Raw genomic sequence first — 24,311 nt, forward strand, 5'->3', positions numbered from 1 at the left:
AAAACTGGTTTTCCAGGGTGGCAGCTTCGCCTTTAAAAAAATCTCTAGTTTTTAATTCACAAAAGAGCTGTGGCAAGTTCTGGATGAGATGACATCATCCTGTAGTCCTCTCTTCATTGGTTGATGACACTTGAACAAGACATCCATCTTCCAGTCTTGTATCTTTTGTTCTTTTCCTTGTTCGTTCTTTTTTTTTTCTTCTATTTTTTAAAACGTTATGTCGGTCGTTCTATTCAGGGCCACTGCGTTGCATTGTGGGTACTGGAGTCAGTCACCATGTTAGTACAACTGTTGCTCTGTCGTCAGTAAAGCGGACCAACGCTCAAGTTAGTGGAAGAAAAACACCAAAAAAAAGAAAAGAAAAGGTAAAAATGACACCCCGCTGACATCAGCAGTGATGTCACAGTGTTCGACGTGGAGTTTGTTTTCTGTTTCTCTCTCAGTCTGAGTTGAACAATAACAAAAACAGGGTGGACAGGTCCTTTAACGTCTCAATAGACTGTTAGATAGACTAAATATGAACACGTAAAACAAATATGGCCGCTGGGAGGTCACCTGCAGAGGAGGAGGAGGAAGAGGTGAGCTTCTTTCTTTCTTTCTTTCTTTCTTTCTTTCTTTCTTTCTTTCTTTCTACCTCTCTGTCTCCTCTCTTCCCCCTCCTCCTCCTCCTCCTCCCCCTGGCTCCTCCCCCCCCCAGCGCCGCGCTCCTCAGAGGAGAAAGGAGTGGGGGGGGGGGGGGGAAGAGGAGGGAGGAGCAGCTGATGAAGAGGTGTGTTGGGTGTTTGGTCCCAGCGTCTCCCTGAGCAACAGGGTGGGAGGTCCTAGCGATGTCACAGAAATGGCGGAAGCTGATTGGCTGACCGGCGAGATGGGGGGCAAGGTCGCCAAGCGATGATGCAAGCGTGGTTGACGACCACGCCCTGCTCCTCCGGTGCTGCTGTGGGCGGGGTCAGGAACCTGCTCCGACCAATCAGGACGCTTAGCCCTTCCAGCCGTCCCAGATCGGACCTCTGGACACACACATTGTACAGGGACTAGGGTCAACTTCTGCACATCTTACAGTACGTTTGTGTGTGTGTATGTGTGTGCTCCAATAGTTGGTGTTGTTTAATAGACAGACATAGAGGACTAAGGCACATGCAGGACAGATGAGTCAAACACACACAGATCCTGGTAGAGACACACACTGACATTTATAAATCTATGATGAGGTTACTAAAGACACAGTGTAGACGTTTTGTCTGTAATTACTAGGGCTGGGACGATATGCTTTTCTCCCGATTTGATTCTTCTACAATTTTTTGGATGGCGATTTGATTTAAATTGCGATTCTACGATATTGCCGATTCTCTCGATTTTTAGTCTGCATTTTTAACATTTATCTGCACACAAATACTGTAGGAGCCTATAAATGAACATACTCCATTATAAAGTGAACTTAAACCCTTTTCAAAACCTGTACTCTCTGTATGTAAAAAAGGCTAACAAATGCACATTGCACAATATTTTAAAAAAATCAAAAAAAATAAATAATAATAATCAAATAAAAAAAATAAAAAAACGATTTTTGAAAAATAAATCGATATAAAAATCGTCAAAAAAGATATCGCGATATATATGTGAATCGATTTTTTCTCCCACCCCTTGTAATTACTGTGATTGGATTTTACATACAGGACCATAAACTATCTGTCATGAGATAAAACAGTGGTTCGAATTCTTACTTCATCAATTTAGTTATTTTGACGTCTATATTTCACTTCAGAGGGTCAGAAAACCCACTTCCTAACACCTTGTTGCACATCAGTTTTCTTTAAAATTATACAATGCAATCCAGAGGTCTGTCTGTCTTATTATTATTGTTAATTATTTTCCTATTTGATTGATTTATTGTTCTATTTCCATTTCTTTACTGTTTTTTCATCATTTTTGGCTTCTTTCCTCCTGTAAACCCAACCCCACTCAATATTGTGTAACCGAGTGTAATAACGGTATTGATCCAACAGTCTTGTACCTCAGTGTGTTAGTCACCATGACATGATGCACAGATCTAATTTAATTAGCCGTGTTTTAAGCAGCTCAGGTTACAGGTGTAATAAAAAAGGGGGGAGATGTAACATCTGTAACTGTTACTCTGATCTCTAATGAATGTAATTAGATCCTACTGCAATAAGCTGCTTATAAAACAGACTGTGTTTTGTTTTTCTGATCAAATCTATACTGTTAGTGTTACACTTACAGTAATCTTCACTTGGTTTGTAATCACCACTACAGTGATGGGAATAACAGTGTTATAAAATAACAGCATTACTAACGGCACTACTTTTTCAGTAACGAGCAATCAAAAAAAGTGACTGTTTCTCCCGTTAGAACTACATTACACATATAATTACTGACAATAAAATGTGTAGTTACTTGAGTCAAGAAGTCTCATCACAAAATAATACTCCTGTTAAAGGATAATTACCGTTTTTTACATTCTGGACCTTATTTCCAGCATAAAATACGATCATTTACTCACCCAGATAACTTTGGTGTCATTACAAGTTGTTCAGACGAAATTAGCTCCAGCCGAGAGCCATGTACATATATCATAATGCGAGTACACGGGGCAGTGGAATGCAGCCTCTAAATAACACATTATCTGCCGCAAAACTCGTTCATTTCACCAATATTTTGTTATGATACGCTAGTGCTATTGCCCTCTGAGTCCGGGGTTAGCTGTTATCAACATCCGGGGTCTGTAGGTTGACCTACTGACCTCTGACCTGGATGATGTCATCTCCGACCGCTGTGCGGCGTGGCTTGTTGCTACCGCTAATGCTACGGTTTGTTTCTGCGTGTTTCTGACTTGTCAGAACAAAATGAGCAGCTGGATGAAGGTCAGCTTCCACAGGCTTCCTCTCAGCAGCCTGGACTCACTAAAGCTCCGGCTAGTTGAGATAAAAATGGACCTGAATGCTGAAGCAGAATGATTATTATCAGAATGAGCCGGGCAGCGCTCAGAGATGACATCATCCAGGTCAGAGGTCAGTAGGTCAACCGCTAACAGCTAACCCAGGACTCAGAGGGGAATAGCACTAGCGTATCACAACAAAATATTAAGGAAATGAACAAGTTTCACGGCAGATGATGTGTTATTTAGAGGCTGCATTCTGCTGCCCCGTGTTCTCGCATTATATGGATATACGCGGCTCTCGGCTGGATCTAATTTCGTCAGAACGACTTGTAATGACACCAAAGTTATCTGGGTGAGTAAATGATCGTATTTTATGCTAGAAATAAGGTCCAGATTGTAAAAAACGGTAATTATCCTTTAATACACATTTTTTTCAGTCCATCAACTAGTTGGAAAAAAGCCGTTTAACTAACTAACCAAGTAATTCGACCTATTTGAGCATTTTATAAAAATAAAAAAAGTAACATAATAGTTACTTTCCTGGTAATAAGTTACTTTTATAATGTAGTAATTCAGTTACTAACTCAGTTATTTTTGGGAGAAAGTAACCAGTATCTATATCTATAACAGGGACAGTAAACGTTTCCTCAATAAACTTCATTGAGGACACAGGGTTTTATTTTCGGGGTGAACTTTAATGAGCCTGTAGAGAATATGATTCATGTGTTCCTCCATAGTTTGGATTCTGTTTGATGTTAGAGGAGACTCTCTCTCTTCATCAAGCTGTCATTTAATGAAGACATTTACAGACAGACAAAACTATACATGGCTGACGTGACGTATGAAGTGAAAATGATGGATGACTGTGGCGTGGGAGTGGGACTCATCAGACCCGGGTGCAGCGCCGAGGCAGCGAGCAGCGGCATGCAAAGAGCAGGACAGGAGGAAGACTCACAGGGTTCGAGACGACGAAGGTTTCTTGACTCTCGGCCACTTCCTCCTCTCAAACACCCTGATGCAACAAACACACACACACCATGTTACACACACGCACGCACGCACGCTCTCTCTTTCTCTGCTCCTCCACCAGCAGCCCTAAGCTCCGGCAGGAAGACATGCAGCTTTCAAAGCGGGAAAACATCATGTGCATGAGAGCTTGTGTGTGTTTGTGTGTGTGTGTGTGTGTGTGTGTACCTGTAGTCATCAAAGCTGCCGTGTTCCCGCCCTCCTGCTGTGAAGAGACAGTCCGATTGGTTAGCGAGCAAAGGCCACTTGTGATTGGCTGACTGAATCCTGAAGCACACACCTGAAGCAGCACTGCTAAGGCCAGAGTGTGTGTTTCAAAGGGTTGAGTATGGGAGTGTGAGGATGCGGACTATGAGCTCCAATTAATGTGTGTGTGTGTGTTCGTGTGTGTGTGTACAGCTATACATGTGAGGACCAGTTTGAGTTTTAAACCATCAGAGTGAGGACATATTGGGAAAGTGAGGACATTTTGGCCGGTCCTCACTTTCTAAGATCGAGGGTTAAAGGGACATTGTGTAACTTCTCCTGTTATCTATTCACGAAAATCGATTATTTGGTTCAAAAGTATGTTTTTCATTAATCAGTAATCTAAACTGAAGTGTTCCGCTAAGCTCTGAATTTGCCGTTCATATCATGCAGAATCATGTGAATGCAGCATGAAAAATACGATTGCATTGCTTGCGATATACAACCGCAACGCTAGATGGGAGTAATTCCTACACCTTTAAGAATTTATTTATTTATCTATTTTTTGTCAGTGTTCTGTTTATTATAATACAGTGATTATATGCTTTCTTTTTTTTTTTTTAATTGTTTTTCCTTTTACAAAGCATTTTATAAAGTAACACAACATGAACATGGGGTGTTTTCTGTCACAATATTACAGCAAAGTATTTAACCAATCAAGTACATCTTGATATAGAAAAATAACTTTGTTGTAAAAGGCAGTTTCAGGGAAATGTACATTTTCCATTGCTTCCACATGTCATTGAATTTAGATTGCTGGAGCCTCATTGAATCGTAAATAATATCATACCATTCATCTATAGCTGGGACGTCTGGCTTGAGCCATTTCTTTGTAATTGCTTTTCTAGCAGCTAGAATCAGTATTCCAAATAAATATATTTTCACATTTACATTAGCTGAGTGTACAAGCCCCAAAAAGAAGTTTGTGGGTTAAGACTTTATAATAACAAGGTTATTATAATTAGGTTTAAGTTAGGTTAAGAGTAATGGTTAAGGTGCAGCATTTGTTTTGGATGGCTAGGGTTAGGGTAAGGGGCTAGGGCAGTGTTTTTCAACCTTGGGGTCGGGACCCCATGTGGGGTTGCCTGGAATTCAAATGGGGTCGCCTGAAATGTCTAATAATTGATTAAAAAAATTACTGATAAAAATATTTCTTTAACTAATTATTATTCTTTTAAAAATTATGATTAAAAATACCACACACAATCAACTGTATTCTATACTTTCAAACAAAATAGCAATGGCAAAGGCAATTTTCCACCATAGTGGGCAATAAAGATTTATTGTATTCTATTGTAAATATCTGAGCTGGCGTTCTTGATTGACGGTGGGGTCCCGAGAAATTTGTGATGTCAAAATGGGGTCACAAGCCAAAAAAGGTTGGGAACCACTGGGCTAGGGAATACATTATGTCAATGAGTGTCCTCACAAAGATAGCCATACAAACATGTGTGTGTGTGCGTGTGTGTGTGTGCATCATACCCGGCTCCACTGAGCGTGTGCGAGGATTACACTGCTTGTGTCCTCTGCAGCCTCTGAGCTCCATCAGCTGAACATGGAGCTGATTGAGAACGGTCCGATCTAAAGAGCTGACAGCATTTATCAACTGAAGAGAGAGAGGGAGGGGGAGAGTAAATAAAACAGGTGAAAATATTGTTCTCATTTTTTGATCTCTTCTCTGGACTCATGTTTATTGTGTGTGTGTGTATAGAGGTGTGTGTGTGTGTTGTGTACCTGGTATGGGTCTGTGCCGAGATCAAAGTACTCCAGGAAGCCGGTGGCAAACTCACAGAAGAGGAAGTTGTGAGTCTCGTTGATGGTCCTCAGACACCAGTATGTGTTGTTGTTAGCACTGGTGCATGCACAGAACGTACCCACTGCAACACACACACACACACATATATAAAGGATCATGTAACAGTTTATCAATATTATTAGTACAAATGCTTGTCTCATTGGTCAGATCTGTGTGTGTATCGTACATGACCAGTAGGGGGCAGTGTGCCAGTGCTGGTTGTCGTGTGTGAAGCAGGTGAGTCCGGGCATCGAACAGGTGTCGTTGTTCTTGATCCTCTTGATCATCTTCCTCATCTTCTTCCTCCTCTTCTGCTCCTTCAGAAGCCACGCCTTATCCCGAACCCCGCCCTTCCTGAGCTCACACACAAACACACACCAAGGACTTGATGCACAAGATTTTTTTTAAGACTTTTAAATTACATAGTGGAATGCAGAAACGTGTCGTACTGATATTATTAAAGGGATAGTTCACCCAAAATTCAAATTGCACTCAGGGCTGGGAGAAGTTTCAGAGTCCTCCGTGGCTTCTCTGAGTTACAGGGGGTTTCGAAATTGTGCGAAATTGTTCCGAAAAAAATTAAATAAGTCTATATTTCAAGCTTGTTTGTAGCGGAAGCTCCTCTTCCTGGTCCGTCCAATTTGGACGAAGCATTTCGGGGCTTCAATACAAGACGGACATTACATACGAGCAGCATGGAGGTATCTGGATGTTTTTTGGTGTGTCTTTTTGTTATGAAGAAAAGTGGTATCCATTTGCAACCATTATATGGACATGCACTGCTACGCCGAGACCCCCTGTAACTCAGAGAAGCCACGGAGGACTCTGAAACTTCTCCCAGCCCTTAGTCCACATGAGGGTGAGTAGATAATGAGTGAAATTTGAATTTTGGGTGAACTATCTTTTAACTAAGTTCTTGTTTTGTTCTTCTCTTTATTGTTTGTGTCATATTTCTTATGTGATTTTAAATAGATTTTTATATGGATATTTTTTAGTTTTTATAAACCTTCTCTCACCCTAATCTCAGTCTCACCTGAACGGGTGACCTCCTCCTCTGAACCTCAGCTTGTTCTTCAGCTTGGACTTGTACCTGAAAAACATCCAAACATCACTAAGGATCTAAAACCCCCCCAGCTCTCCAGCTCTAACACTGTGATGTGTTCATATCTGTGTCGCTTACAGGTACTTGTTACAGTCGCACTGCAGGGGGCGGGCCTTCTTCAGGTGACCTCTGACCTCTCTCAGGTTCTTTATTTTAGTCTGCAGAGTCTCAATCTAAAAGAGGAGAGAGAAGGAAGGGTCAGTCAGCAGGGAAACAGTCAGAGACCAGGGGTGTGTTCAAAATCACATACTTGCCTACTACTCATACCAACTCTGACGTCATTTTTAGTATGAAAATGCGTAGTATGCGGGTTTGAGTATGCCAGAAGTTCCCGGATGGCATACTAGGTTCGCCAGAATATTGACAATGCATGACGAGCTTACTTCTCACACTCAATTTACCCAAGATGCAACGTAACGTGACATCACCGACAGGACAAAAGAAAAAAAAAAGATGGATGAGCCGACTATGGATACGCATTTAGGGGCTTCAATAAAAGACTGACATTACATACGAGCAGCATGGAGGTATTTGGATGTTTTTTGGTGTGTCTTTTTGTTACAAAGACAGTTGGTATCCATTTGAAACCGTTATATGGACATGCACTGCTACGCCGAGACCCCCCGTAACTCAGAGAAGCCATGGAGGACTCTGAAACTTCTCCCAGCCCTTAGTCCACATGAGGGGGAGTAGATAATGAGTGAAATTTCAATTTTGGGTGAACTATCCCTTTAACATTTGCTGTGCTTTTCTCTTAAACACCACAAATAAAGTGATATATTTACAGAGTTTAGAGCTAAAATGAAATCAGCTTCAGCCTGCTGATTTCGGCTTGGGTCGGAGCTAGGGCTGTCAGAACGAACTTCGCTATTCGAATACAATTCGAATGTTAGTCAAAATGAGAACATTCGAGGTGGAAACTGACGTTCAAACGTTTGCCTTCCGTAACAAGGCAAATTAACGTAGTGCAGCGTGACGTTCGGAGTAGTACACATGTTGATAAAACAAAATGCAGTTGTTATTGTGCACAAGGTAAAGCTGCAGCTTCAAATATACGAGCAGAGTTTTTTTAAATTGCCCGTTCATTCGGCCGCCACAGTGCGCGTATGTGTCCCCACACTTCACGCACACCTCTTTTTTTTTTAATCGATAGATCCGTGGACCACTTGTGTGCTGATCACGGATCAGCTGTGATCTGTTGCACCACTACTCTGGGCCCTAACCCCGCCGCCCCTGCCTGTGAAGCCGGGTTTCCACCGAATCAATGATCCTTTTTTAATTTTTCTTTCTCAATACCGCAACATATGGTTCACGTCAAGATAACTTTTTTAAAGTTTTTTTTTTGGCTCTTTTTTTGCCTTTATTTGATAGTACATAGTGAGATAGACAGGAAAGGGGGAGGCAGAGAGAGGGGGAATGACATGCAGGAAAGGTCTGTCCGACGCGGGATTCGAAGCGGGGACGCCTGCGTTGAGGACTGCAGCCTCTACATGGGGCGGCCGCTTTAACCACTGCGCCACACACCGCCCCACGTCAAGATAACTTATGTATTTTTGCATTCAAACTTCCACAGTCCACAGTTCTCTTTGTTTAACACTTCAAGAAACTATTGGTTAAGTAACCATGGACAGCTCCTGTGCAGGATCGTTCTGCTGTGTCGTTGTCGCCACCGTCATCGCTGCCCCCCCCACCCCTCTATAATGAGGTAAAAAAAAAAACACATTAAAAATTTGAATATTATTCGAATATTTAACATAAGATGGGTTAGAAATTCGAACCTGATTTGGGGGGAAGATTGACAGCCCTAGTAGGAGCGCAATGCATTGTGGGTTATCACGTAGTATGCTACAGTGTAAATGCTCTGCATACTGTCTAATCTTTGAGTGTGTAGTATGGAAGTATATAGTATGTATTTGTATGCGATTTCGAACACACCCCAGGTCAGTCAGTCATTCAGTCAGTCAGTCAGTCAGTGTTACCTCGTGGTCTATGTGCAGCTTGTGGTCCTTCCAGGCCTGCAGAGACTGATACACTCCTGTGTCACACTTGACCGTGGCGTTGGGCAGAATGGAACACCTGCAGGTAAACAACAGTACAGACTTAAGGCCGGTGATGTCACGCTGCTGCTGCACGACCACAGACGCTGACGGAGAATAACTCAGCCTTTTTACTGAACGTGTGAAATCAATAAAACTGGATGTCTCCAAGGTTTATGTGTAATTACACAGCTGGTCTCATCAGCAAAGCTTCACTTACATCTGCTGATGATTCATCAGCTTTTACGCTGCATTTAGTTTACACCGCAGAGTGTAATTAGATAAGAGGAGCTACATAACTGTACAAATGAGGGTGGTGAAGATTCTTCATACATTTTCATCCATCTTAACGTGATAATAATAATTAAACAATGATAAAAAACAAACAAATAGAAACACAAGGAATGTTATAATTAGGTATTCTATATGTATTCAATTCAATTGCATCAATAGAGAAATTATGGAAAACAATGCAGAGAGAAAGCAGCAGAGTCTGTGGGATTTTCTTCTGTATTTCTCTCGCCTGGTCTCTTTGTGTATTAATGTTTGTAAAACCTCTGTGATGCACAATCAAGTAATTGACATCCTTTGTTTCAGGACAACCTGGGCTTTCAGAATATTCATGCTGTAGTGGTGTCATATGAATGTAGAAAAAGCTATATGATCAGAAATAAGGAAAATAAAATAACGGAAATAAATTTCACACATATTTGTTGGAAACACAGACAATTATTATAAACTTCTTTTTAGACACAAATTAACTGTTCTTTGAGGTCTTGGGGATTAGGGGGAAAAGAACAAGGGCTTTGACTATGATACAAAATATATTATTTATATTATTTACAAAAATGCCCCACTCTCCTGGCATGAAAACGTGTGTGTGTCTGCAATGAGGCGTGAACCACATCACAGGCATTTCCATTGGGTGCACAGGCTTTTTGTCTTGTTTCCTGCAGTGAACAAACTTTCTCCTTCCATATGAGATCCATGTCTTGGTCTCAGCTTGTGTAAAGTGCGTTAATGGTAATTTACTTATTATTTATTGCATTTACGGCAAGAGACAAGAGAGCAACCATCTTGATGTAAATTAACTCTCTTTGGCACACGGGTCTCCTATAGGACTTTGGTCCACCCTTGATGGGGCAGGAGTCTCCTATTGGACACAGATGTTTGAGGCAGGACTACTCTGCTTCTGGGTGAGCTACAGACACACCAGTGGACTCTTTGTAAAGGCTGAAGTGTCCCGCTTTAATTAAAAAAGGAATCACGTTGCTATCCATCGGTGTTCTGGAGATAGACGCGGAAGAGTAAAACAATACCTGCCATCGTATACAACAGCAGCGACCTCAGAGAGTTACAGTCCAACAGGACTCTGAGACCGGTGTTCAGGATTTTATCTGTGGAAAACTAAACAGATTGTATTGGTTCGTTTTGGTTAATCAGGAAGGAAACAGACGCTGCTGAATTCCTTTGATTTAAAATCAACCTGCACAGGAGCTGATAAGCACAATGCAGTGCAGACAATAGAATTAGACACAAATAGAACAAACCGGTGTGTGACTTTGAGGGAGTTGGGTGAGGTCGCGACACTAGGAGCACCTCCCATCCCGCTGAACTCGTCCTCATCAACCACCAGGCTCTGGTTACCGGGGTAACTGTTCGTCAAGGACGTGGAGCGGGTGAAACGGTTTCTTGAGTAACTCTTCAGGGCTTTGAACTCTGTCAAACACACACACACACACACCCACACACACACATTAAACCATCACTGAATGTTATTCTAACCACAGACAATAGAGGGCAGCATTACTCCAGCAACCAGCACAGCTCACTAACCCCACTCTGCTTTAAAACATGAAATAAAAATCACATTACTGCTCATCTCTCATACTTCACATAACATTACACAAATAATCAGCCATCTCAACTTCTCATTACATCTTGTACAAACACAAACCTTTCAGATAAGCAACACATGACACTTTATGTTTAAAAACTTGTTCAAAGACGTTTCTTGGTGTAATAACAAACCTATCATGTCATGTTAAAATGACAAGAAAAGTTTCTTGTTAAAGGAGACATATTCTGCCCCTTTTCCACAAATTAAAATAGTTCCCAGGTGTCTTAAAGACATGTCTGTGACATGCTTTGGTCAAAATCCCCCAAGGATCAAACATCACAGCTCTTTTCATCCTCTCTAAACAGCCCTGTTCAGAACGGCTGCTTTCAGTGTCTGTCCCTTTAAATGCAAATGAACCACTGCTTGCCCCGCCCCTTCTGCTGGTACCAGGTAGGGGTGGGGTTATGCAAATTCAAACACTAGTTACATCACTGGAAGACATCTGAGGGAACAGCTCGTAAAACCACATGGATTTCAACCTAGGGAGTCTGAAAATTACGGATATTTTTGTCAATTCTCACATTTTGGGGACCAGAAGTCAAGACAAACACCTAAATATATGTGAAAGAGCCTTCAAAAAGTGATATTTCCATAATATGTCCCCTTTAAGCTAGGTGTGATGTCTCTTTTCCTGCTGTGGCACATCAACATGTCTGCTTTGGATAAAACATTTACATCTGGTGTCCCTTGACAGAAGCAGCGACACTCACTCTTCTTGGGGAAGAAGGGCTTCTTGTTGAACGGCCTCATCATGGAGGGACGCGGGTTCAGAGGCCGGAGGTCGCGGAAGTCGCAGTTACAACCGTCCATGTTGCGGTGGTACAGCTGGGACTTGATGCTGACCGGATGCTGTGGGCTGACCACGCCCCTCTGGAAGTTCTTTGCCCCTCCCCCTTCGCTCTTACACTTGAAGAGTCGCAGCTTGCCTGTGGCGTCCTCCACACACTGCCACTTCTACAAACACATATAATTAGATTTTGTTAAGGGGAGACACTACAGGTGAATAGGGTAAAAATTAAAAACAGATATCACCATGAAACTTCCCAAGTTTATCACTTACATTAAGACAAATATTTTTTGTATTACAAGTTTTGTCAAATGTTATGTTTAAATATGTAAATGAGGCAATATCTGATGAAATATGCGCTAATTTGCATACATTTCCTGACCCGAAATCTGAAAAATGGATAAAGCCCCTTTCAAAATTTTTGTTTTATTTTGTTGACATATTAGAGTCAGTAGTTTTTACAGAGGGGACTTTGGATATCTCTTTTTATCACTTTGTAAATGAGAAAATACTGTCACCAGCCCTAAAAAAAAATCAAATTTCGCCATGTTTTTAGGAATAAAATGTTGTATAAATCAGGCTTTGAATGATATATCAACAATCCCCTCTGGAAAAACCTTCAGAATATAGAAAGGGATCAAACTGGAAGGTTTGGTGTCTGTAAGTGCTGCTGAAGTGGAGATTTCCAGCTCAGAGTCTGAGAAACAACTCATTTTGAGAAAATGGCCTTTAAAGACTTGTACTGTAAAATTAAATAGAGTGTTAATGTAAATCATATTTTTATGATTGGTTGTCGATACGGAGGAAATGACAATTTTTGGAGCCTACATCATTGTTCAGGAGAGAGAGAGAGCTTTACAGTGATACCTGACATGACATGGGTCAGACAACAGACACAGCTCAGTCTGTCACAGTAGCTGTTAACTTTTGGTGAATTTAGGAGAAATCTACTGACAATAGAAGACACAATGAAGTAAAATAACCGATATAAGTAAGCGATATTTTTGTGTTAATATAAGTCTTAAATAGTTATATCTTCCGACAGCAATCACTTACATAGAGTGTTTGGACCGAAACACGGGTCTGTCAGTCACTCTCCTCTGCTCTGAGCCGAGGAGAAAACTTTTATTGTATCCTACAAGTTTTATCCAATGAGGAGAGAGAACGGCATGAAGGGCCGTGTGTGCAGCCAAGGGATGCGCCTGAATGTGGTGACGTAGGGACTAGGACCAATAGATCCATGACAAGGGCGGGGGCTGCTACGTTATGGTGCGTTCAAGGCAACCCGTAACTTGTGTTTTTCCGACCTGTGAAGTCGTACCAGTTCGATCTGGTACGAGTTCACGGGTCGGAAGTTACGAGTGGCCGTTATAGTGACTTTCACAGGTAAAACAGGTCGGAAAAACACGAGTGGGTTGCCTGGAACGCTACAAAGTCGTAAGTCGTGACTTGAAGCTGTAATTTACGGTTTCAAAAGCCTGCCTGGAACACAGCATTACCCAAAACGACCGGATCGCTTACTTCTGCTTTAATTTATAATCATAAAAAGTCAAATAATGTCCAAAAGTAAAGAAGGAAAACAGAAAAAGAGTAAAAAAATAAAGAGATGAATAAACTTTTCTTTTTTTTCGTTCTACTTAAATCAACACAGAAACTGCTGCAGTCATGACTGGTTTTATAAACAGCTGACATTTTGGGGATTAATGGTTTTCTCTCCACAGTGCACTGTACAAACCCTCCTGCTCCCAGTCCCAGCAACACAAACCCGCTGGAAACCAGGATTGTAAACACAGATGTTTGTGTGTCTGTGTGTGTTGGTGTCATGCAGACGGAGACAAAGACGTCTTCTCTGCACCAAATGAACATCAACAGCACACACGCGTCACAGATAAATGTTCAAGTCTGACCCGTTATGTAACCTTAAATAAAAAAAATCTCATTTTCAGCTGCAGCTGTGACTTTCAGCTGCAGCAGCTGAGTCACACTGGAGCTGTTCAAACGGCTCCACAACAAGTGTGAGGGAATCAGAGCGGCTCTGATCTCCGTTTCCTTCGGCGGTGGCGGCGGGCCGGGCGTCCAGTGCAGATCACCGTGACGACGCCTGAACCTTTTCCAAAAACAATGCTCGACAAAAAAAAAAAAAAAAAAGAATCAGGAAGTCAACCACGCTGTTTAAAAAAATAAACAAGCAGACTGGCGCTCAGAGCGTGTAGCTATAGCTCTGCCAGGGCCAGACCATCCAACACGTCTCCCTGATCCAGATCATCATCAGACTGACTAAAGTGTTAAAGGGATAGTTCACCCAAAATTGAAATTTCGTGGCTTCTCTGAGTTACAAGGGGTCTCGGCGTAGCAGTGCATGTCCATATAACGGTTGCAAATGGATACCAACTGTCTTGGTAACAAAAAGACACACCAAAAAACATCCAAATTCTCGTATGTAATGTCCGTCTTGTATTGAAGCCCCGAAATGCGAAATTGGCCCGAAAAAATTAAATAAGTCTATATTTCTAGCTTGTTTTGTAGCGGAAGCTTCTCGAAGCTCCTCTTCCCGGTTCGTCAAATTTGGACGAACTGGGAAGAGGAGCTTCCACTACAAACAAGCTTGGAATATATATTCATATGGTTCTCCTATGAAGACAAGCCGAAGAACCTTATATGGTTCTAGTTAGCACTTTTATTTCTAAGAGTGTAGTTTGTTGAAACTGTTCGAGAGCAAAGAGATGGGGATGGGGTTTTTAGAAACTGCAACCATTTGTTTCCCCTCAACCAGAGTTTTCATTAATAAACCTGCAGTGTTTCTTCTCCTTCTTCTGTTCAAATGCTCATTGAACCTGAGAGGAGGTGTCAGCTGCTGTGTTTTACTGTCACTATGCAGTTGTTCATTAACAGGAGCTGAATTCATTTCTACTGTTGCACTTAGCCGCTCACTGTTATTTAACACTGACAAATGCCTGGATTGTTAATTACACACACACACACACATACACACGCGTGGTTTTCTACAGGCTGTTTATCAGAGGGATCCAGCAGCCGACAGACTCTGTTGCTAAGAGACCAATCAACTGGCTAAAGGGATTTTTCGACAAGTGTAATTAACCTCAAACAAGCATGAACTCACACACACACACACACACACACACACACAAAGACACACACACTGCCTTTCTAAATGTCTGGGAGAAAGTTTCTGTTGTTTGTCTCCATCTTGATTCCCTCCACGTCTGTTCCCTGTGATTTGCCGGCGTCGGGTCCATTGTGTTGTGCTCCCTCTGTGTCATTACTGCTGTTATTGTATCTATCTGGTTTGTGGAGATGTCATCTGGTTTTCATCTCTCTGACAGAAGTCTCTAATGTTCTCCTCTGTTTCCTTTAAGTCTCTGTTTGTTTATCACAGCGGCAGCAGCAATTTTCCTATGTTTGGTCTTTTGTTCTTCAAAAACAAAAGTCTGGGGTGGGGAAGTCTCTGCTGAATGTATAATGTTGGAAGAGTGTGAATGTTGAGCTTTAAGGTGAAACAGCAGCAGGAGTGAGTGTAGCCTACCTGTCCGGTCTGCTGACAGGGCGTCTGGTACTCGGCTCTCTGACACAGGTCTTTTACCCGTTGGTGTTTGGGCAGGAAGTTCTCCTCCTGTGACACTTCCTTTCCCTCGACACGCTGGTGGAGCAGCTTCCTGTCAACGGACCAAACACAGGCGGGTTGGAAACTTTGCTTTCTGATATGCTTTTTTCTTTTCCTAAAAAGGTCTCAGGCTGTCATCTGCTGTAAAACCTTCAGTTTATTTCTCAATAACACACTTCTAACTCCATAATACACAACATGATTTGTTACTGGAAGGAACACACCAGCAACAACGCTGCACTGATGGAGTTCATAGATGAGACCTGTGAAACTGGTGATGTCACAAACAAGAAGATGATTGGTCACATATGATTGAAGGTTAGAAACAAACTTAAGCCCAGTTCCATTTCTACCCCTTAACCCCCTCCCTTAGTGGGAGCGGATCTATTTTACCCAGGTTCTTATTCCCCAGTTACCCAAAAAAGTTTCTATGTTCCCTGGGTTCTATGTTTTCCGCTCACCCGAAAAAGGGTTCTATGTTCCCCACTTACTAAAAAAAGAGGTTCTATGTTCCCCGCTTATCCAAAAAAGGCAGGAAACATAGCAGTAGCATTAATATGATGTTTTAACATCTCGAAACGCACACAAAGGAACATAAACCCCCTAACCCTAATGCTACTGCTAAGTTTCCCGCCTTTTTTGGATATAAGCGGGGAAAATAGAACCTTTTTTTTAGTGAGTGGGGAACACAGAACCCGTTTTCGTGTGAGTGGGGCACATAGAACCCGGGGAACCGAGGGATGGGCCTTGGTTCGACCCCTCAGTGTTGTGTATTCATGGCAGGGCTAGGTGCATCTCCATAGACTGGTTTAGGCTACTGCCAACAGTTCAGGGGTCTCATTTATAAAACTGTGCGTGGGATCGTTACTAAAAGTGTACGTACGCCCAAAAGCCCAGTTTTGCGTGCGCCAGTAAATATTCAGACTTATAAAACCCTGCGTACGCACACTTGCAAGCAAACTTCCCTTTATAAATCAGAGAGTTCCTACAAGTGTGCGCAGCTGAATCCGCTTCACGTTCCGCCCTGTACACGCCCTGTTTTAACCCTAGATGGTCAATGCAAACCACCACATGAATGTGATCTGCATGTCAATGAGCCTGACGTGCTCTTGTTCTGTCGGTGTTGTGAATCAGCTGCAGGTGTGAAAGTGGCGACGTGACGTGTTGCTGCAGCTGTTAACGGCGTCAGCGGCTCAGAGCGCACGCGGTGTTGTTTTGGTGCGCTGTCCTCTCACATGCTGGACCCGGTTCGGCACATAGTTACAACAATGACAACAGTTTTAATCTGAAACGAGTTATTAACCATTCAACATGGTCTCCCTCTCCCTCCTTTCTCCTCCAGCGGTGCTGTGGTGCAGAATTACGCACGGGGCTCACCGCTGTATTATTTAATTAGACTGATCGATAAAACTTTGAATCATTAGCAGAATCAGTTACATTCTGAGGAATGATCAAACATGACACTTCTCTTGATAACAAGAAAACAGAATGTAACTATTGTGGGAACGATTACTGGATTTTTCTTTTCCAGGGTTTGAGATTTAATTGACTCTCGATCATATGTTCACACAGTATCATAGGAACATATAGTTATTTACACCATGTATTTATTCCATGCAGCCGCGGCGTCCTCTCCTCCTCCTGCGCTCTGGGAGTGGACAATATGACGGAGATGGTGGTGATTAAAAATATAGAGAAGGAATTTTGATTTGGAATTTTAAGTTAGATTCTAAGAAGATGTTTCTGAAACACCAGTCTGATGCAAAATAAGGCTGTTGAATTAAATCACCGTGGCAACATGGATCTAACGCATAAGGGTTGAAATTAAATGTGTGACGGCTGATAATAAAAACATAATCGTTCTTCTCAATCATCATTTCCTGAGTCTGACTTCAGTTCACCACCACACCGTCTGTGTCGCCAATTCCCCTTTTCCTCCAAACCATGCGTACGCATGGGTCAGAGTTTGCTTAGAGCTGCGCACATTCTCCCGTCAAGTTAGTTTTTTATAGATCACAACATTGGCGTGAAAAGTCACGTACGCCACTTTCAGGCCCCGTTTTGTGCGTACGCAACGGTTATAAATGAGACCCCTGGTCACTCTCAGTTTGACCTAATGTAGTGGAGTATTGTCATCAATAACTAAATGGTCTTGGTTTTTTTGTAATGACCACTGTGATTGGCTAATGTGTACATCTCGGAGGAGACGTCTTTCCACAGCAGAGCTCCGTGTGAAACAGCAGGAGACACACAGACCGGCGACCCGCGCGTGTGTGCTGAACGTCACCTGCATTTTTTTTTTCCGATGGCTCGCTACAAACTTAAACATCCCATAATATGCTTGCACGCTCTCAGCAGCGGTACTCAAATCGTCACAAGGCAACGAAGCAGGTTGACTCGCGCTGCAGAACGCGCTGGACAGAGGCTCCCAAACGGAAATCATTGATTGATTGTTGATCGATACAGGGGTAGGGGCAGGGGTCTCGACGAGTTTGATGCCAAGGAGTCTGTGCACATGTGGCTCAGTCAGGGTCAACAGACAAAGAGGCCAACAAGGTCCGGCCTACCTTATCCCCCAAGGGAGAGGGGGGGGTCTGTTCTAGGATGAGTTTACCACAAGTGGTGTGTCTACTTGTTCTGTTATTGGTCAGTGTAGCCTAAACATTAACTTTAGATTTTTAATATTTAAAATGTTTCACAATAAAATGTGAATTTAAAACATTATAGTTTCTGCATTTGTGCAGTATTTATCAGTAATACAGTGAAAATTAGAGGAAATGTGAAAATTTACTTTGCAAGTTGATTTCGGTGTGTGCCCCTAAATTTTCTGCTTGCGCTCCTAAAATTTTAAGTTAGGGGCCACTGTGCTCCTAGTAAAAGAAGTTAGTCTGGAGCCCTGTGCTAACTGGCTTCACATTGGTCAGAACTGAAATATCGCAACAGCTATTGGCTGGATTGACATCTCTACAAAGACATTCATCTAGTAGCTTTTGTACTTCTCTATCGCACAAGTACTGACTGATTCCCCTCGAGGCCAGAGTGTAGGCTACTCTCTGTTTGGTGCACATTTCCAAAAGTTAGCAGCACTCTAAGACAGAAATTACTAGGATGAAGATGGTGAAGATACCAGGCTAACATTAGCATGTTAGCACTCTCATTGTGAACATGCCAACTCTTAAGATGTGCCTCCAATCCACATCTCAGACTAATGATAACATGTACATGTTTATTCTGTACAGAACTGCGTCATCACAGTAAACTGTAGTAGCATTTATCTACCTATCAATCATCGGGCTGTGACTGTGTGATGTCACAGCCTTGTTTTTATTTCTTAGTTTAGATCTTTCCAAAGCTGGTCAAACACCTCATTAGAAATTATTAATGTGTGTATTTTACAATGTCCATCAGTAGCACATATTTAGGATTTATAATGCTGTCCGCTTCCAGTAAACCTTGTTCTGTTCCTTTTCCTATGTGAACACACCACAGACGAATTAATGTGAGGTCTGGAGTGGAGACACATCGTTAGTTTTTTCTTCTAGTTCTGCAAACAAATGAAAAAAAATGCTGCCATTAAAAAGCAAACAGACAGAAATTGGTTAATGGATTACAGTACAGAGAGGTGAGGAGGTCCAAGACCAAAGGTTTGATTTATGTCGGCCCCTGATTGACTGAGAAGTTTTATTTTAAAGGGATAGTTCAACAGTTTGGCAAATTGGGCCATTGCCATAATCCCTATAGTCATAGCAGTAGGTTCATTACCTTTATTTGTCGGTGCAAGCTATTTTTAGAACAGCCGAGCTGAGCCATGAGCTGCTCAGAGCTACGGAGGCTCATGGGATTTCTTGGTTTTCCTCATCAAACAACTCTCGTAACGCTCCGTTATTATCTCATAGCGTGGTGAATGTGCAGGTCACAACTTGTCCACCAGAGCGTTTTGGAGTTGTTGGATTGTGTATTTGATGAGGGAAACCAAGAAATCCCATTAGCCTCCGTAGCGTAGCTCTGAGCAGCTCACGGTTCTGCTCCGCCGTTCTAAAAACAGCTTTCACCGACAAATAAAGGAAACGACCTACTACTAAGACTATAGGGATTATGGCAATGGGCCAATTTGCCAAAATGTTGAACTATCCCATTAATGTGCACGACAGTAAAGCACCGGCTTTATTAACAGTCAGTTAGTTAATATGAGTAACACTAGAGAGGTATAGGAGTGTAGCAGCTGGAGTATTTACCCTCTCTCCACCAGAAACGAGTCTCTCCACACCTTTGGTTTCTTGTTTACTTGGAACCTGAAGAAGAAGAAAACAGCAGAGTTCAGACATTATTCTTTATTTCATTTTCATACGAACAAACAACTCTGCTCTCAGCTCCCCCTGCATCAAACCTCTCTTTATTTTATTTATTTATTTATTTGTCCTTTTTCTTTTTTAGAATCCCACTCCAGGAACACAACAGGAAATGAAGCTGTTTAATTTTAGAGTTAAATGAGCTGAATGATGAAGAGGCTTCTCTTCCTACCGCAGATACACAGGTCACTTCGGTTAAAAAAAAAAGAAAATACACACATCTATATTATATTCATTACACACTGCCTCTCTTAATGACTGTCTCCATCTGGTTTCTATTCTGGGATGTTTGTGACTTAAACTTTCAGGGATAATATTTTGATTTTCCTGCCGCAGCTAAAACAGCAGCAGTCGGAGGAACAGTGGAGTCGACCACAGGAGCTTTTCCACTCATCTTTTTCTACAAAGCAGAATAGGCTTTCTGTCATGTCATGGAAACACACACAGAGCTGGAGTACTGAGTGCAACAAAGATTTACACACAATGAAAAGAAAAATTAAGGTAACATCATGTGTATGTTTTCGTCTGAGGTTTGGCTCGTAGTGGAGAGACAAGAGACGCTGTCATTTCCTTTTTTTGTCCGTGCTGAGTCGTATTTTGGTTATTTTAATTATTTATCACACAAGATCAAGGCTGCAATGGACCAATGTTTTCAATTGATGAATCTGCCGTTTATCTTTTTATTTAAATGATTAAAAGTTCAGACTATAAAACAAGGTGACATCTTAAAATTTCCCAAACCTCCAGGTTTCTATCATGTCAGACATGTCATTCTTAAAACTCTGAGAACCTGAGTCAAATGACGATAACATTTTTGCATGAAAATTATATAATCATTATTAATGGTTCATCAACAGTTTAATCTGACAACGTTTGATTCAGAAATGCACCACGTAGCAATAATACACCGTCATTTTTTATTTTTATCAAACAAACAAAACAAAACAAAAAATCACTTATTGGTTCATAAATATTAACAGAAATATTACTGAAGCCTTGATTATGCAGCTTTCACACAGTCATTACTAATGCATTAAATCAGATTTAGGTCCAAAACCCTCCAGAGCTGGTTAAAGGGGGAACCAAGCAAGAAGGGGAATAAATTATTTTCGCTATAATTCTACCCATTTGTGACACAGTGACTATTTGACTATTGTTGTCACAGATTTGAATCCTTTCTGTGATAAAACATCTAAAAGCAACAGTCCTATCAGATGTGGGTCTGTGGTCTTTTGTCATCCTCAATCCACAAAGGTGTTTTCACTGACAATAATAACTGGCTTTGACTGACAAGAGGAAAAATACATAAGCATGTTTTTTCCTTTGCCTTGGTTTCACAGTGCTTTTTTGGATGGACAGCAAAATAAAAAGCCCAATAACTCTGGAAATGTTAGCTGCACCAATATCAAATTCTACCAGATCGAAGAGAATATGCCACACTTTTGATTGGTCAAAAAAAAGTTGAAAAAATGCAGATACTGCACTTTGCCTTTGTAGGGCAGTGTGGCAGTCTGCACATCCACATCCCACCAGGTGGAGAGAGAGGTGGTGGTGCGTTCAGGCTGCTGCAGGTTCAAAGTCTCAGCTCCCTCTAAAAGAATCATGTGCAGAGCTGCTGTTGTCCTGGTGCAGGACTCTTCAGTCCATATCTGATCCACATGTTTTTTTCAGCACTGAATCAGCCCTCTGTCCTCTCTGGTCCTTATTCTGAATAAATGTGGGCTTGGTTTAATCAGTCCTTCAGCTTCTGTCTCTGTTCCCCGTGAAGAAGAATTCCTCTGTACTTCAGCAGAACAGATGCCGTTCAATCCCTCGCCGCACTTGAGAGAACGAGCAGTCGATTCACACATGTTCAAACAGCCGGGACGCAGGGATCCTCCTGAGAGAGGCTTCAGACTTCAGCTCAGAGCTCAGACACTGTAAGTTTATTTGGGGTTTGTAGAAAGAGACGGCTTTGTAGAGTTTGTGTTTGAGTTTAAATGTGAGAGGAGCCTAAAGAAATGGGCTAGATGAAACACCCTCGAGAGGACAAAGACGTCGGAACAGCATGAGACCTTTGTTCACAAAGACTCGACAGCATTACAGAGTTCAACTGTTGGGGGAAATTGATTCCATCCTTAACCTGAGGTTCTTCATCTCTGAACCTGCTGAAAACATCAGCGTCTTTTTCCTCAATATCTGGTCATTTAGTCTATTTTCTGACACTGTCAGCCACACAGATGTTGTATCTGGAGTGAAAGGTGTTTTTTATATAACTTTTTATAATTTGCAGAAACTTAGCTTCCTCAGTGTTAGGAACTTTGTCAGTTGTTAGTCCAAAGGTCAATAGTCTTAAAAAAAACTTCAACTGAAGGTCCAGAATCATGACTAAGCTGGTTGACTAAACTTCATCTAGTTTTAGTTGACAAGTAGACATTTATATGTCTTGGTATCAGATTTATGTTCATCTTTGTCAGTTTGTCATAATGATGATTTTGTTATAACAATTCCATTTTAGTTGCCTCTTTTGTTTGTGGAGCGTGATCAGACGGATCAGGGCGTCAACATCAAAGCTGGTGTTGTACCCGACCGTTGTGGTGAAGAGCCATCAGAGCTGGAAGACCAAGATTTCATTAGCGTAGTCAAGACCACAGAGACCGAGTCAAGACCGAGACCAGAGCAGACCAAGACCAAGACTTTGAGGGGGTTGAGGGAGTCAAGACCAAGAACAAGGGGGAGCGAGACCAAGTCCAAGACCGAGACCAAACCAATATGAGACCATTTTCAAGACCATTACTGTATTCAGTGCCAGTACTCATAAAAATCATGTGGCTTGATATTTACATTTATATATATAAAATCTGAACCATATTTAATTGAACAGAATACAGCACAGAACCTGCTGAAGTTTCCCACTTTTGAAACTAGTGCAACCAAGTTATTCAGATAGTTAGGCTATACTTTTGTAGAACAATTTAATTATATTAAAGTTATTGAAGACATTACACAAACCAAAGTGAGTGAGTCACAGAGAAACATCTGTGGTTAAAAAAGAAAGATGTCACTGCAGCTGTGGTCTTGACTGGTTTGGAGAAAAAATCCCGAGTCCAGCTCGACCCGAGACCGAGACAAGACCAAGACCTTGAAAATGTGGTCGAAAAGACCAGTCTCAAGAACTACAACACCAGCTTTCCATTCACCAGTGGATCTTCATTCTGACTCTAATCTACAGTCATGAGTCTGTGTAGTGACTGAGAGAATGAGCTTGTGGATAAATGACATCCAGATGGAACTAGAGCTGCTGCACCTTCATGTCGAAAGGCACTAATTGAGATGATTGGGGCATCTGAGTTAAATAATACTTGTCAACTGAATGTTTCTCCCTCCTCTGTCAGTGGCTGACTGGTTGCTGCTGAAGACATCACTCTTTAGAAACATCTCACAGAGATATTAAACAACTTTCCCTTTGACTGTGTCCTGGTGTGACATCGTTATCCCGTTTGCTCTGACTTCATGACCTTTACCTTTGCCGACACTTTGATGGTAATGAATATTAATAGAAAACTTGTATCCCCTTAGGCCAAGCAGATGGCTCTTTGTGTTTGTGAGCTGTGGCGCACCCAGGTGTTTAAATGAGGCGGGTGCAGCCAGGTGATTTCCATACGGCTGCTGCTTCCTGTTTGCTTCACTGAGCCTCCTCTCTCCTCTGACCTTTGTCTTCAACAAGCTGCTTATCATGTCAATGTTGACTCTGGCCCCTCCTTTACCTGAGTAATGCAACAAAACTCACCCCAAACCCCTCACAAGGAAATGAACGAGCCAAGTATCATTAAGTCCACCACAGCCTTCTTCTTATGGAGAACAGGGGTCTTCAATGTTTTTCAGGCCAAGGACCCAGGACCCCCAAACTGGTGGAGCAGGGACCCCCTACTCTGTTACAAATTGAAGGGATAGTTCACCCAAAATTCAAATTTCACTCATTATCTGCTCACCCTCATGTGGACTAAGGGCTGGGAGAAGTTTCAGAGTCCTCCGTGGCTTCTCTGAGTTACAGGGGGTCTCGGCGTAGCAGTGCATGTCCATATAACGGTTGCAAATGGATACCAACTGTCTTCGTAACAAAAAGACACATCAAAAAACATCCAAATACCTCCATGCTGCTCGTATGTAATGTCCGTCTTGTAATGAAGCCCTGAAATGCGAAACTGTCCCGAAAAAAATTAAATAAGTCTATTTTTCAAGCTTGTTTATAGCAGAAGTTCCTCTTCCCAGTTCATCCAAATTTGACGAACCGGGAAGAGGAGCTTCGAGAAGCTTCCGCTACAAACAAGCTTGAAATATAGACTTCTTTAATTTTTTTCGGGACAATTTCGCATTTCGAGGCTTCAATACAAGACGGACATTACATACGAGCAGCATGGAGGTATTTGGATGTTTTTTGGTGTGTCTTTTTGTTATGAAGACAGTTGGTATCCATTTGCAACCGTTATATGGACATGCACTGCTACGCCGAGACCCCCTGTAACTCAGAGAAGCCACGGAGGACTCTGAAACTTCTCCCAGCCCTTAG

General features: G+C 41.9%; 1 protein-coding gene across 5 annotated transcripts in view; it reads right to left on the reverse strand.

Moving 5' to 3' along the window:
* Positions 1-667: 667 nt before the first annotated feature.
* LOC310988837 (extracellular sulfatase Sulf-2-like) overlaps positions 668-24,311 on the reverse strand; it is a gene marked incomplete at its 3' end in the record, with an annotated part of 106,831 nt that continues 83,187 nt past the window's right edge. For 3 of the 5 annotated variants that reach the window (XM_083975608.1, XM_083975607.1, XM_083975609.1), the window contains 13 exons: positions 19,649-19,705; positions 15,336-15,465; positions 11,715-11,958; positions 10,655-10,823; positions 9,048-9,144; positions 7,147-7,241; positions 7,000-7,056; positions 6,154-6,320; positions 5,906-6,048; positions 5,654-5,777; positions 4,094-4,130; positions 3,855-3,911; positions 668-1,010 (listed from right to left, as the gene is read on the reverse strand). In XM_083975608.1, coding sequence (XP_083831734.1) covers positions 980-1,010; positions 3,855-3,911; positions 4,094-4,130; positions 5,654-5,777; positions 5,906-6,048; positions 6,154-6,320; positions 7,000-7,056; positions 7,147-7,241; positions 9,048-9,144; positions 10,655-10,823; positions 11,715-11,958; positions 15,336-15,465; positions 19,649-19,705 — 1,408 coding nt within the window. Of the gene's footprint in view, positions 1,011-3,854; positions 3,912-4,093; positions 4,131-5,653; positions 5,778-5,905; positions 6,049-6,153; positions 6,321-6,999; positions 7,057-7,146; positions 7,242-9,047; positions 9,145-10,654; positions 10,824-11,714; positions 11,959-15,335; positions 15,466-19,644; positions 19,706-24,311 lie in introns of those variants that run through there. The other 2 variants (XM_083975610.1, XM_083975611.1) reach the window with 2 other exon arrangements.

This window comes from Trachurus trachurus (genome assembly GCF_905171665.1).
Source record: "Trachurus trachurus genome assembly, chromosome: 7".
NCBI lineage: Eukaryota > Metazoa > Chordata > Actinopteri > Carangiformes > Carangidae > Trachurus > Trachurus trachurus.